We start from the raw sequence: 15,840 nt of genomic DNA on the forward strand, positions 1-15,840 counted from the left end.
CACACTGGACTGTCACTAACATTGCATGTATCCTGTTACAGGGGAGATCTTTGAGCTGAAGGCAGAGCTGAACAATGAGAAGAAAGAGAAGAGGAAGGAGGCAGTGAAGAAGGTCATTGCGGCTATGACTGTGGGCAAGGATGTCAGGTACAGTACACCTGATTACATCCTTTGACAGTTCTGTGTGTTGACCTATACATCCCACTGACATTGCCTAATGACTTCTGCTCTCCAAACATTGTTCAGCAAATACTTTTACTTTAACATAAAAGAGACTGCCTACTTGTCTATAGTTAGCAAGTTATCTCTGATAATCTCTATTATTAAAGAGAGATCAAAATATTTGAATGAAAAATGTTCTGACTTGATATGTAGAGTTATAATTGCCTCCCTGTCAAAATATTGTGAGTTATAGTGATGAGCAAACATTGGTGATGTCCTATCCCTCTGTCCTTTAGCTCCCTCTTCCCAGATGTGGTGAACTGCATGCAGACTGACAACCTGGAGCTGAAAAAGCTGGTCTACCTGTACCTGATGAACTACGCCAAGAGCCAGCCCGACATGGCCATCATGGCTGTCAACAGCTTTGTCAAGGCAAGGCCTTTTATTTTTTTATACATGGTTTTCCATTTACATTGGCTTTTAACATATTACACAGCCCAGCCATTACAATACTGCACTTCCCTACCCATAGATATCTTACCTCTCTCTCCCTCAGGACTGTGAGGACCCTAACCCCCTGATCCGGGCCCTGGCCGTGCGCACCATGGGCTGCATCCGCGTGGACAAGATTACAGAGTACCTGTGTGAGCCGCTGAGGAAGTGTCTGAAGGACGAGGACCCATACGTGAGAAAGACAGCAGCAGTGTGCGTGGCAAAGCTCCACGACATCAACGCCCAGATGGTGGAGGACCAGGGTTTCCTGGACTCCCTCAGGGATCTCATTGCCGACTCCAACCCTATGGTAGGTTTGGCTGGCACTAGGACCCTAGGCACAGCCCAGACTATGTACATGTCAGGTGAAATTTTCAGACTTTGTTTTACTTATACACTTCCTTCTGGGGCCTGGGGTAATTTAAAAACAGCCTGTAAGGGTGTTTTTCCAAGACCTGTTTCAACAGAGTTAGTCATGATTCATACTTTTTCCTCTATGAAAGGCTTTGCACTACCATGCTAGACAAGACAAGACAGAGTACATCATGTTTTCCTAATCACTGGCCATTGTGTCTGAACCTCCAGGTGGTGGCCAACGCGGTGGCAGCTCTGTCTGAGATTAGTGAGTCCCACCCCAACAGCAACCTGCTGGACCTCAACCCACAGAACATCAACAAGCTGCTGACAGCCCTCAACGAGTGCACAGAGTGGGGCCAGATCTTCATCCTGGACTGCCTGTCCAACTACAACCCCAAAGATGAGCGCGAGGCCCAGAGGTACGTTCTGTTATCATTCTGAAGACTTTTAGGATTTTCAGTTTTTTTTTATAGAAACTAAACTTAAAGCTGACTTAGTTGTCAGAGTAACATATTTGCAATACACATTAAAAAAAAAAAAATTTATGTGAGAACTTTTGAATGTTAGTTGCTGGGCGTTGTGATAAATCTCCACAATAATTCCTGTGGACTAAAACTTTACCAGCTGCTGCGTTTGTGCATACATTCACCTATTTTGGTGTTGTCAACTTTGAATGACTTTGTAATAAACATGTCTGTCCTCCTCTTTCTCTCCCAGCATCTGCGAGCGGGTCACGCCCCGTCTCTCCCACGCCAACTCGGCGGTGGTGCTGTCGGCTGTCAAGGTGCTGATGAAGTTCCTGGAACTGCTGCCCAAGGAGTTGGACTACTACAACACCCTGCTGAAGAAGTTGTCCCCCCCACTGGTCACCCTTCTCTCTGGGGAGCCAGAGGTCCAGTATGTGGCCCTCAGGAATATCAACCTCATCGTCCAGAAAAGGTCAGGGGGCAACTTGCTGATAAATACTTTATTGTAGGGCTGGGCGATTTTATGATTGCATTGTCTATCGACAGTGTTTGACAGCCATTGTCTATGGTGACGACATCGTGATGTTGTAGCATATTTGAACTTGACTGCACCGCCGGAGTCTGGCAGCACACAACAGTGCAGCGAGCACATGGCAGGGCGACATGCCCAATGGCCCATTCCCTATTTGCCATATTTAGTATTTATTAGGATCCCTAATTAGCTGCTGCCGAGGCAACAGTTACTCTTCCTGGGGTCCAAACAGGAAACAACACAAAAAAATCTAATACATAATATACATACATAGCACTACATTTACATGACAATTTAGCCATTCAGCAGATGCTCCCATCCAGAGCAACCCACAGCTAATGCATTCATCTTAAGATAGCCAGACGAGACAACCATGTCACAGTCATATCCCAACCACGTATCACATACATAATGCAATGCAAATACAATACAAAATGCATAGAAATGTCTGTGTGTCTCTTCACAATCCCTGTCGTGCCGTGTTCTTTTATCTGTTTTTTTAGATCTAGTTTTATTGCTAGCTTGAGTTACCTGGAGTGGCAGAGAGTTCCATGTAGTCATGGCTCTGTTTAATACTGTGTGTTTCCCAGCCTCTGTTCTGGACCTGGGGACTGTGAAGAGACCTCTGGTTGCATGTCTTGTGTTGTACCAATGAGTGTCTGAACTGTGTGCCAACTGCTTGAACAGACAGCTTGGTACCTTCAACACCTCGCACAAAGACCAATAGTGATGCAGACAATCTCTCCTCAACTTTGAGCCAGGAGAGAATGACATGCATGTCATTGACATTAGCTCTCCGTGTACATCTAAGTGCAATACGTGCTGCTGTGTTTTGGACCAACTGCAATTTGTCTATGTCCTTCTTTGCCGCACCTGACCACACACCTGACCACACACCTGACCACACACCTGACCACACACCTGACCACACAACTGGACACACACCTGACCACACACCTGACCACAACTGGACACACACCTGACCATACAACTGGACACACACCTGACCACACACCTGACCACACACCTGACCACACACCTGACCACACAACTGACCACACACCTGACCACACACCTGACCACACAACTGGACACAACTGGACACACACCTGACCATACAACTGGACACACACCTGACCACATACCTGACCATACACCTGACCACACACCTGACCACACACCTGACCATACACCTGACCACACACCTGACCACACACCTGACCACACAACTGGACACAACTGGACAGTAGTCCAGGTGAGACAAAACTAAGGCCTGAAGTACCTGTCGGATTGACTGAGATATCAAGAAAGTAGAGCAACGCCTTATCATGGACAGACCTCTTCCCATTTTAGTAACCATTGAGTCTATATGTTTTGACCATGATAGCTTGTTATCTAGGGTGACACCCAGAAGTTTAGTCTCTTCAACTTGCTCAATAGGCACATTATTCAATAATGGATCCAGATGAGGTTTAGTGTTGAGCAAGTGATTTTTCCCAAAATATTATGCTTTGAGTTTTCTTTTATATTTAGCACCAGCCTATTGCTAGTTACCCGTTGTAAAACTGACTGGAGCGCTATGTTAAGGGTGTCAGTTATTTATTTTACTGTTTCAGCCGACCTGTACTCTGCTGAGTCGTCAGCATACATAGACACACATGCTTTATTCAAGGTCAGTGGAAGGTCATTAGACTTGAAATATGCAGACAGACAGATTAAAAGTAATACTTCTGATAGCCAACTTTCTAGCTCTGCCTACAACATCTGGACTTTCTAGCTCTGCCTACAACATCTGGACTTTCTAGCTCTGCCTACAACATCTGGACTTTCTAGCATTCCCAGAAAGCATGGATTATTGAGTCATTATTAGTTTTACACTTAAGACATGACTCTGCCGTTGTGCTGTAGAATTAGTAAATGTTGTCTCTTGTATAATAAATTCTACACGTTAGTGTCAATTTTCGTTAACTGTAATTTTGTTAGTTATGCCCCAACTTTCCCTCCATCTTGTGCCAACATCAGTTCTTTTTAATAGTTAAAAAAGAAATTCTGAGAGATTGTCAGTTGGATATGCTCTCTGCAATGTTTTGTATATCTTCCTTATCATATGAACATCAATTTCTGACTCATAAGATTCCCTAAATTTGCTCATCTTGTCAACAAACAAGTTTAAAAAGTGGTTGGCAATATCAAAGGGTTTTGTTATGATGAAGGATCGAGCTGAGTTAGCGTTTGTGCCTAAAATGCAATTTAAGTTACTCCAGAGCTTTTTACTATCATTCTTTATATCATTTATCTTTGTTCCATAGCCTACATTTTAAGTACATATGTTGTAGTTAGACTGTTAACATAATGCAAGAGAACAATGTAGATTGTAGAAAGAGCAGCGAGCACCAAGGCAGCGCAAAATGTCAGATAGGGCCTAACATGTTTTTCCCCCTCTCTAATGTCGGGGGATCATGGGCATTTTGCAACGGACACTCCGTTGTCTGGCTTATTGTTTTAATATCGTCATTTCACTTTTTCTCCCCAATTCCCATTCAAATAGAATGTGACTTGTTGGCCTTATTTATTGCATACTATTTCATTATCAACCATCAAATGAATCTTTAGGCGCAACGGAGTTCCATCTCAGAAAGTTGTTTGCGAATAGCCTAAATAAAAACATAGTATAGTAATAACGAGAGAGAGAGAACAAACAATTGCAAGATAAACTAATCGAAAGGAAGTTGACCAAAGTGTAGACCAAATAAATTGTGCTGTCGGAAACTTCCTCCTTGCAAACCAAATAGCCAATAATAGGCTAGAGCCTACACATAGGCTACTTCAATAAAAGTTACAGTAGGCTAAATGTTGCTTTTACAAGTTAAACTAATATTGTCAGCCTTTATTAATGTCTTTGAATTGTGCTACGGGCAATCGGGCATAAGCTCCCACAGCAGCACTTTCAATAAGAGGGAACAAAAAAATAAATGAATGATGAGTCGGTGTGGGCCTCACTTTAGTTTGAATAGCTTACAAATTGTGAATTTATATAAAAGTCTAAAATAATCAGCTAAATCAAATTATTATTTTAATACCTGAATGAACATTGACTTAGGTTAAAAACGAATAGGCCTATTATCCTTAGGCTATGCCTTTTGCCTATCGAACTATAAACATTCTAAATATTCAAAACAAATGATTATTTATAATATTCTTTATTACACTTTAAAACAAATGAACATCTAATGAACATCTAAAATCTAATAGGCCTATTAGGATATGCCTTTTGTCTAACTGTACAAATCCTAAATATAGGCATACAACTTACAAAATAAGTATGAAAATAACCTAAATGAGTGCAAAAAACCTAACAGTGCAAATAAGTCTTTCAAGTTTTGACAGAATATTTTTGCCTATCCTTTTGAATAAGATTAATCTGGATTTGAATATAGGCTACATTTTAAAATTAAGTAAAGTGCAATGAAGAACCATTAGGTCTAGTTGTTTTTTTTTTACCATGTCTTAGTCCTATTTAAAGGTTTCTGGCAAGGAACATCAGGATGTTCACCTTTTCTGCCCCATAGCAAACTCAGGAGGATGATGGACTTGTAAATGTTGACAGAGGTTTGCCAGTTATCCATCCTTTGCCCTGATAATCTTTTTGCGTATTCTGCAAGTGACTTCGGTCAGGTCTGCTCGCTCACCTTTATCATTCGTCCTGAAACCGAAGAAATGCCAAACAGGCATACCCATGATTTCTTTCCCATCTAGTCAGCCATCGTTTTTTTCTCATTCAACATAAGGCAGGCTATACTATAGATACTAAGTGAAATCCCGTCATTTCTTTTTTGTCGAAAATTAGCCTAATGGGAGAAGGTTGGAAATGTACTTACCCAGATGATCAAGATGAAATAACAATAGTCTACACTTGATATGGCTATAATATACATTTTTAATATTTAGGCTAATATAACTGATATCTGAGTATTTTTATGGACAAGAGAGAAACATAGCCCTACCAATTTGAAAATCATTCTGTAGCCTAGACTAGCCCCCAAGGGATCAGGGCTGGAACAGAGTCAACCAGATTTTGTTTGCTGATGTCAACATTGTGAACAGTGAGCCCCATGGTGGCGGTGGGGTTATGGTATGGGCAGGCATAAGCTACGGACAAGGAACACAATTGCCTTTTATCAATGGCAATTTGAATGCACAAAGATACCGTGATGAGATCTTGAGGCCCATTGTTGTGCCATTCATCCGTTGCCATCACCTCATGTTTCAGCATGATAATACACAGCCCCATGTCGGAAGGATCTGTACACAATTCCTGGAAGTTGAAAATGTCCCAGTTCTTCCATGGCCTGAATAGTCACCAGACATGTCACCCATTGAGCATGTTTAGGATGCTCTGGATTGGTTTCCGCCAGTATCCAGCAACTTCACACAGCCATTGAAAAGGAGTGGGACAACATTACACAGGCCACAATCAACAGCCTGATCAACTCTTATGTATTCCGAGATGTCACGCTGCATAACAGGTTTTCTGATCCACACCCCTAACTTTTTTTTTAAGGTATCTGTGAACAACAGATGCATATCTGTATTCCCAGTCATGTGCAATTCATAGATTAGGGCCTAATGAATTTAGTTTAATTGACTGATTTCCTTAGATGAACTGTAACTCAGTAAAATCTTAGAAATTGTTGCATATTGCGTTTTTCTATTTTTGTTAAGTGTATTTTTTTAAATTGTTGGACATAAAGGACCAGCAAATCAGATCTGTGATTTTAGTTTTGGAAATTTGTTCCAAAGTATTCCCACCAATAACAAAGATATATACTATATGTGATCATATACAAATGCAAGCAAGGTTTGAAATTATTATGTTTTAGTTAAATATTATATCTGTTTGGGCTTCTTGCAGTCAATTTGCAGTCTAGAAATGATTTGTAATTATGTTCTGGCCCCCTGACCATCCACTCAAGAAATTATCATCCCGCGGCTGAATCTAGTTAATTATCCCTTGTTTTTAGCCCTTTCTAAATGAATCCCTCAGTGATATGGAATGTTTGATGTTAGATAAGACTGTTTTGTTAAGATGTTTTGGCACCATGTTTTAGTTTGGTGCCATCCTCACTTCCTAGCCACTAGATGACAGAATTTCTCTTCCTATGTACCCTTCCCCTCTCTCAGCTCTGTGGGTTCAGATCAGGACCAGATGGATAGATAGATGTTCTGTTCCTATAATACATGTCATCTCTACTCTTTAGGCCTGAGATCCTTAAGCAGGAGATCAAGGTGTTCTTTGTAAAGTACAATGACCCCATCTACGTCAAACTGGAGAAACTGGACATCATGATTCGCCTGGCCTCCCAGGCCAACATAGCTCAGGTACCATTCATGGAACCCTATACCTCAGTCAATAGAAGTCTACACTGAGTGTACAAAACATTAGGAACACCTTCCTAACATTGAGTTGCACCCCCCTTTGCCCTCAGAACAGCCTCAATTTGTCAGGGCATGGACTCTACAAGGTGTCAAGCGTTCCACAGGGATGCTGGCCAATGTTGACCCCAGTGCTTCCCACAGATGTGTCAAATTGTCTGGATGTCCTTTGGGTGGTGGACCATTCTTGATACTCTGGGGAAACTGTTGAGCGTGAAAAACCCAACAGCGTTGCAGTTCTTGACACACTCAAACCAGTGCGCCTGGCACCTACCAGGGTTCGTATTTTCATAAAAAAGTGATGGGATTTTTAAATGGTGTTTTCCAGGCCTGGAAAAGTTTTGGAAAGTCATAAAATCTGAAATGTTTTGGAAGTCATGGAAATTCTGAATATTTTCTGTTAATGTAATTTATTTAGGCACAGTTAAATATTTTATAAATCAAATAGAATCAGCATATCAGCCAGGATCGGAATGTCACTAGTGCACCTGCATAGTGCAAGACGAGTGGGCCGTTGCTCAAGGACAGAGAGACAGTCAGACATTGCATCAGCAGGTAGGCCTATAAAATATGATGGGGAACAGATTAACTTGGTAGCCAATTCTAAATATATATTGTACCCTCTAGTTAACTGTTAAGCTATTTTTAGCATGTATTGATGTTTTCGTCATGTCCCAAAAAACTTTCCACCGACACTCGCAAATAAGGTCATACAAAGTTTATTTACTTTTTTGAACGATTCATATGATTAATTTAAAGCATTATTTTTGACGAAACAAACGATTCACTTCGCCATTGTATTAGTTGGGATTTGGTTCAGTCAAAATAATAATTTGTGAATCGTGAACATTATTTTTAGGAATAAAGATTAGATGCAACCTTTCATTTGGATTATGTGGCTTCAAAACATGTTTTAAAGATTCTTCATGTTGATTTGAGAATCCAATGTATGGGACATTGTAACACAATAGATAATAGTCAGCCTGCAAATGTAGCTAAGATAATTATGACTAAACTAGAAAAGGTACATTTCATGGACATTTTTGTGCTTGCTTCAGCTGAATAAAAAGATCTGTAGCCTACAATATTCAGTTGATCTTTGATATATTGAATGAGCAAATTATTTCAAAAGGCATAAAACTTATTTGTAATGTTGCGATATTTTACATCAAGGGTGGTCAACCATCCTCCAGGAGAACTAATGGTTGTGCAGGTTTTTATTCCTGTAGGTTTTTATTCCTGAACACCCAGTAGCTCTCCACACTGAGGGCTGACCACAGGTGTTTTATACAGTTGCTTAGCAGGGGTTCTACTTTGTAGGGGGTTAAGTGCCTTGCTGAATGACAGGAGATCGTACATGGGATCAGAGAGCAGCCTCCCAGTGTCGATACCACACTTTTCTATACGTAAATAGAGATGCCACCAATTGTTGGTCATGGAAATCTGGTGAAAAGTCATGCAATTCCATCTGTCAAAATGTGCATGCTACTACCGTTCAAAGGCACTTAAATATTTTCTTGCCCATTCACCCTCTGAATGGCACACATACACAATCCATGTCTCAATTGTCTCAAAGCTTAAAAATCCTTATTTCCTCCCTTCATCTACACTGATTGTAGTGAAGTGACATCAGTAAGGGATCATAGCTTTCACCTGGTCAGTCTGTCATGGAAAGAGCAGGTGTTCCTAATGTTTTGTTCACCCAGTGTATATTAGGGTGTTAATTTCTCATGATTTACTATACATCATTATATACTTAGTCACTCTACACAGAAAACTATCGTTGTACCATTTTGGTGAAGCTAGCTCAGTACTGTGTATGTTTGACTTATAATAATGGTATTGCCCCCCAGAAATATAACATTTTGTTAACATAACAACATGGCCCTCAGAAAGCATAGTATACTCTAACCCCGACTTGCATCCATCTGTTCAGCCGCACCTCTATATTGAAGACTAATTTCAACAGAAACGTTCATATCCCAATGCTTCACTCCTAATCAGTCTTATCTGGTGCTCTTAGCGGCTCCTGTCAGACGATGCCTTAATGAACACACGTTTTAGATAGCGGATGTGCTCGCCTCCTTCGCTGTGAAGAGCCGAGATAGCTGTCAGCGTGATTGACAGCTAAGGCAGGCTCGGACAACCTTGCTGTAAATTAGCCATTACAGTCCAACAGAGACACACTCCCTGGATAAACACCATCTCTGAGGGAGGCTTTGGTAGATTCTCTGACTGGCCTTGGGTAGCTTACACTTGTGTGTGTACACAATTTACTAACCTCAACCTTATCTCCTCAACCCATTCTCTTATGGTGTCAAGATGTTTGCATGTCCTCCCACCGTGGGTGTGTGATGTTTTTCACTCATATGCCCTGCTCTCTCCCCAGGTTTTGGCTGAGCTGAAGGAGTATGCCACCGAGGTAGACGTTGACTTTGTGCGTAAGGCAGTGAGGGCCATCGGGCGCTGTGCCATCAAAGTGGAGGTTGGAATCTGAGACACCATCATAGATGGACACACAGAGGATCTCTGATCAATGTCTATCTGAACTTCAGATTTTATAGCTGTTCCATAAAAGTGCCATCCAATCCTATAAAGTTGTTTGAAGGAGTTTAAACGAGGTACTTTGGCCACTATGAAAAAATCAGTTTTGGGTCAGTGTTGACTCTGTTCCTGCTGTCTCCTTCTTAGCAATCTGCTGAGCGCTGTGTGAGCACCCTGCTGGACCTCATCCAGACCAAGGTCAACTATGTGGTGCAGGAGGCCATCGTGGTCATCAGGGACATCTTCCGCAAATATCCCAACAAGTACGTGTCCTTTTCCCTCCATCCCCGATAATAATCAATGAAGTTGGAGATTTCTTTCCTCATTCTTGTCTTTTGTTTTTCAGTAGGGGCTATACTGCCCCTGTCTGTGTCTATACAAGACCTTTGTATATCCCCAGGCCCAGACAGACACTAGTGTATACCCTTTATACTTTCTCTCTCTGCTCAGGTATGAAAGCATCATCGCCACACTGTGTGAGAACCTGGATTCTCTGGACGAGCCGGATGCGCGTGCCGCCATGATCTGGATCGTGGGCGAGTACGCTGAGAGGATCGACAATGCCGACGAGCTGCTGGAGAGCTTCCTGGAGGGCTTCCATGACGAGAGCACGCAGGTCAGTTGTCCCAGAGCAGACCACTCAGGTCAGTTGTCCCAGAGCACTCAGGTCAGTTGTCCCAGAGCAGACCACTCAGGTCAGTTGTCCCAGAGCACTCAGGTCAGTTGTCCCAGAGCGCCCAGGTCAGTTGTCCCAGAGCGGAGCGCTCAGGTCAGTTGTCCCAGAGCGGAGCGCTCAGGTCAGTTGTCCCAGAGCACTCAGGTCAGTTGTCCCAGAGCAGACCACTCAGGTCAGTTGTCCCAGACCACTCAGGTCAGTTGTCCCAGACCAGACCACTCAGGTCAGTTGTCCCAGACCACTCAGGTCAGTTGTCCCAGAGCAGACCACTCAGGTCAGTTGTCCCAGACCAGACCACTCAGGTCAGTTGTCCCAGACCACTCAGGTCAGTTGTCCCAGAGCACTCAGGTCAGTTGTCCCAGAGCGAAGTGCTCAGGTCAGTTGTCCCAGAGCAGAGCGCTCAGGTCAGTTGTCCCAGAGCAGAGCGCCCAGGTCAGTTGTCCCAGAGCGGAGCGCCCAGGTCAGTTGTCCCAGAGCGGAGCGCCCAGGTTAGTTGTCCCAGAGCACTCGGGTCAGTTGTCCCAGAGCAGAGCACCCAGGTCAGTTGAGGTCAGCAACCCTAGTCCTCTGCCCAGTTTCTAATCTACCTCTACCCCCAGGACACTTAATATAAATCTGTTGGTTTCATTTGACAATCTTAATGCCAGATTGCCTGGATGATGCGTTTGGGACTTTTACACCCTGACAGAAATTAAACTAGGGCAAAGACTGGATTGGATATGGTTATAGATCCACCTTGCCCTTGTCTGTAATTTCTGCTATATTACTTTCATTAAAGTCAGCCTTTCATATCTACACATGTGCCTTAGGGATAGGGGCTAGGAGTTGATTTGGTCCAGCCCTAACAGTAATAACCTTTATTATCTGGGTTTGGCAGCCTCTTTCACTATTGGAGCAGGTATGAGGTTGGGTCAGACCATTCATAGCCTTGGGGGTGTGTTGTTTCAGGTCCAGCTCACTCTTCTCACAGCCATCGTCAAGCTTTTCCTCAAAAAGCCTTCTGAGACTCAGGAGCTGGTGCAGCAGGTCCTCAGTCTGGCCACACAGGTGAGACACACACATACACACACCAACACTTCTCACTCTTTTTTTTCAAACTGTCCCAAACTTAAACTCACCAATATCTATTCTCAACTATGATTCCTCTCCCTTGTGTCCTCCTAGGACTCCGACAACCCTGATCTGCGTGACAGGGGTTACATCTACTGGCGCCTGCTGTCCACCGATCCGGTAACGGCCAAGGAGGTGGTCTTGTCTGAAAAGCCTCTGATCTCGGAAGAGACAGACCTGATTGAGCCCACCCTGCTGGACGAGCTCATTTGCCACATTGGCTCCCTGGCCTCCGTCTACCACAAGCCCCCCAACGCCTTCGTGGAGGGCAGCCACGGCATCCATCGCAAGCACCTGCCCATCCAGCACGGCAGGTGAGACACAGTTACCAGGAAGTTACTCAGTTAACAAAGTCCCAGAAGACACACTCACCTAACCCCCAAACAACACGTCCCTCTCCGTCTAGCACAACACATAGGCAATCATTGCTTACACACAAATACCAAGATCTGCTCCCCCATATAAATTAAATAGAATATTCATTAAATACTGTATATCTGTGCCCTCCTCTCTTCCCACCTCTCAGCATTGACACAGGCGAGAGCCCTTTGAGCGCAGGGCCAGCGGTCCCTATTGAACAGGCCCAGTCAGTCATCCCCTCCCAGGGAGACCTGCTAGGAGACCTGCTCAACCTGGGTCCCCCCGTCAATATGCCCCAGGTCTCCTCCATGCAGATGGGCGCTGTCGACTTGCTGGGCGGAGGCCTCGACAGCCTGGTGAGTGAGAGATACACACACACAACATAGTCACGTAAAGGTTTATTTATCTCTGCTGGGATAGTTGGATTGTACATGTAGTCCATGAGGGATCAATAGGACAGCACTCTTCCTGATTGATGTTTTATTGTGCCATGAACAATGTGGAGAGTATGTCTCCTTTTAGCGTGGCTGTCAGTGTGCGTTCCCCGGTCTGAGTTGAGCTGAGGTGATGTAGGGGCTTCTGGCTGACACAGCGAGGGTGGTGTATGCTGAGCTGTGGCCACAGAGATCCACTATATCAGTGAGAAGCCTGTCTCCCTGTCCCTGATTGATCTGCCAGACACTGGTACAGAGAGGCAGGCACACTGATATCTCAATACAGCAGAGACACGAGGCGGAGGCTTGGCACGCCATGGTGGTACTGGCACGCACACAGCAAACCAAAGTTTGGTCCTAATGGTACAGGGTGGTAGAATCTTGTCAGGTTGTATGTTGCTAATATTATTGCACTGTCAAGATTGTTTTGGGCTTTATACAGATTACTTGTTTTGGTTGACTAGTTGGTGCCTATTATTTAACGTTTCAGTTTTACTAAACGTCCTAGTTAGCCAGCTATAAAACGATAATTTCCATCCATGGTGTAACAATGTGATAATGATTTGAGTGTGGTTTGGAATGCGGGTCTTGTTTTGGGACTGTTCTGGAACGAGCAGCGGCTTTTTGGGAAGCTCTATTAAAGTCTCTTATGTTTCACGAAAACCTCCTCCTCTTGACAAAGTCATTATAGCTTTTTAATGATATTAGCTGGTGATTGTGTTCCCTAGCCTGAAGGGACAGCCGCAGCGGTTGTTCTACACTACGGATAGGGAAAGAAATGGTGTCAGACCGTCTACAGTCGTGGCCAAAAGTTTTGAGAATGACACAAATATTAATTTTCACAAAGTTTGCTGCTTCAGTGTCTTTAGAAATTTTTGTCAGATATTACTATGGAATACTGAAGTATAATTACAAGCATTTCATAAGTGTCATAGGCTTTTATTGACAATTTCATGAAGTTGATGCAAAGAGTCAATATTTGCAGTGTTGACCCTTCTTTTTCAAGACCTCTGCAATCGATCACCCACAGGAGAGGTGGGTTCAGAAGGGGGTGGGTGAATTGGCACTGAGGTGGGAAGTCCCTGCCTGAGATGTTCATTTGTTAGTTGACATTTTCAAGAGACTACACCTTCGATTGAGATAAAACAATGTTTAAGCTCGTTCAAATATTTTTTATTGAACACATACACAAGAGTGGTGTATAGGTATAAAAGACAAGTTTACAGTTCTTATCTAAACATAAGAGAACAGACATTAACCAAAAGACCCAGAGTTCTGGGCACAAAACAAATATTACAAAACAAGACATACAAAACAAGGACAGGTAGAAAAAAAAAAAAAGTGTCGATGTAGCCCCCCCACTTATACCCCACTTATTCCACCCTATTCCCCTCCCAACTGCTCGGGTGGCGGGGCCAGCACACGCTTCCCAAAGGTAGATTACCGTATGACAATTGAGAGTGCGTTAAGTGCAAATTCACAGCGCCGACTGGTCCAAGTAAGAGAGGAAAGGCTGCCAGATTTGATCAAATGTTGATAATTTATTGTTCACAATATATCTAATTCTTTCTAAGTGTACAGTGTTTGCCAATTCGCTGAGCCATAATTTGGTAGAGGGCGCTTCCCTCTTTTTCCAAAACAACAAGATTAATTTTTTGGCCGAAATGAGACTGTAAGAGATGAGTTGTTTTTGGGAGTTGGTTAATCCGTTTAGGGAATCGGACACTCCCAGGATTATCAGAAGCGGGTCTGGGTCTATTGAAGTCTCCAGAACTTCAGAGAGGACCCCAAAAATTCCACACCAATACCCATACAAGTTAGAGCATAGGGCAAAGCAGTGGAGTAGTGTACCCTGCTCAGCCTGACATTTATCACACATAGGGGATGTACCAGGAAATATCCTATGCAGTTTGGTTTTGGAATAGTGTAATCTGTGTAATACCTTGAATTGTATGAGACGATGTCTGGAGTTAATGGAGCAGGTGTGGATATACACCAAGCTATCTTCCCAGTCTGCCACCGAAATGTCAGTCCCTAGTTCTTCCTCCCATTTTGCCTTAATGGCATCAGTAGAGGGTGCGCTAACAGATTGAAAAGCATCATATATACGAGATATCAGTTTGTCTGAGGTGGGGCATATTGTATGCATCCAAACAATGTGTAAGCTCAACCATGAGGAATCATAATGCCCTAGATACACCGCCTCACTCCAAAACTTTTTCCAAAGATCGGCACGTTTGTCAATTGGCATTATCCAGTCCAGGGCAACTGTAGTTGGGCGGGGAGTTCAGCGTCGCGTATTAGGGGTCGTGTCTTGCCTGCCGTGTAGAGCGGGGCCTCATCGTGATAAGTGATTATTCCGGCTGTCTCGCTGTGTTCCTTATCCATCTTGGCTGGCGCTCTCAGATTATAAAGGGTTTCCAATTAAATCTTAATTGGACAGTCATTAAAACTGCAGTGACTCCAATCCAAGTTGGAGAGTCCAGTCTGGGACATATTACCGCTGTGCAGCTACACAATGTTTAAACCACTGCTGAGTAATTACAGTGGGGAGTGAAAGCTACTCTCTTGCCTCTTTGATCAGCCATTCTGCAGACCTGTAAGCCAATTCGGCCAATTAATGGAATCAATATGGGTTTTAATGAAAAGCAAAAAGCCCTGAACTGAAACAGCCCTCAGTAGTTAGTTTAGCACTGATAAAGTCCAAGTGCACCCTTCTCGCAGTCAGAGCTTGAGTTTAAATACTTCTATGAAGGATATTGTGGCTCCAGATTGAACACAGAGCAATAATAGTTTTATTTGCTATATATTTGTAAAATAGAAAATAAAAAAGCAGGCCTAAGCTTAATGTGGGGCGATTAGGGATGTAACAATTCACAGATTTGATCGATCCCCGTTCAAATGTTTAAGATATGGCTGCATCGGTCCGCGGGACCCCAAACTGATCCAAATGTAGCATGCTTCCGTCACAAAATCAATTCAAACGTTACAAATACCGGTTCACACATTTTTCTTGCTCAAATGACTCTTGCTCTACCTTCTGAAAATACCTCATCTTTTGTGACAACTGTGTCCTCTCCTTCAGTGTCGAACTAAGCATGTATTTGTGTTGCCAGTCATTGATCTCCAAGTCATTTTGCATGCCAAACAACCCCAGGCAATATCAGTAGCCTAGTCAAGCTTTGCATGTTGATCAACGAGAGGTAGGCCTATTCCTGATCTGGCACATCTGCGTGTCACCTTCAGCATTCAAATGTTTGTAAAATGGCTTGC

At 43.3% G+C, this 15,840-nt stretch overlaps 1 protein-coding gene across 4 annotated transcripts in view; it reads left to right on the plus strand.

Annotated features, from left to right (window-relative positions):
- Nucleotides 1-15,840, plus strand: part of ap2b1 (adaptor related protein complex 2 subunit beta 1) — an 82,083-nt gene that overhangs the window by 1,126 nt on the left and 65,117 nt on the right. For all 4 annotated transcript variants that reach the window (XM_029700282.1, XM_029700281.1, XM_029700283.1 and 1 more), the window contains exons 3-14: nucleotides 42-147; nucleotides 459-594; nucleotides 719-964; nucleotides 1,240-1,430; nucleotides 1,729-1,950; nucleotides 7,269-7,389; nucleotides 9,833-9,928; nucleotides 10,135-10,250; nucleotides 10,438-10,603; nucleotides 11,612-11,710; nucleotides 11,828-12,087; nucleotides 12,300-12,489. In XM_029700282.1, the coding sequence (XP_029556142.1) occupies nucleotides 42-147; nucleotides 459-594; nucleotides 719-964; nucleotides 1,240-1,430; nucleotides 1,729-1,950; nucleotides 7,269-7,389; nucleotides 9,833-9,928; nucleotides 10,135-10,250; nucleotides 10,438-10,603; nucleotides 11,612-11,710; nucleotides 11,828-12,087; nucleotides 12,300-12,489 (1,949 nt within the window). The remainder of the gene's footprint in view (nucleotides 1-41; nucleotides 148-458; nucleotides 595-718; nucleotides 965-1,239; nucleotides 1,431-1,728; nucleotides 1,951-7,268; nucleotides 7,390-9,832; nucleotides 9,929-10,134; nucleotides 10,251-10,437; nucleotides 10,604-11,611; nucleotides 11,711-11,827; nucleotides 12,088-12,299; nucleotides 12,490-15,840) is intronic.

This window comes from Salmo trutta, chromosome 19, assembly GCF_901001165.1.
Source record: "Salmo trutta chromosome 19, fSalTru1.1, whole genome shotgun sequence".
NCBI lineage: Eukaryota > Metazoa > Chordata > Actinopteri > Salmoniformes > Salmonidae > Salmo > Salmo trutta.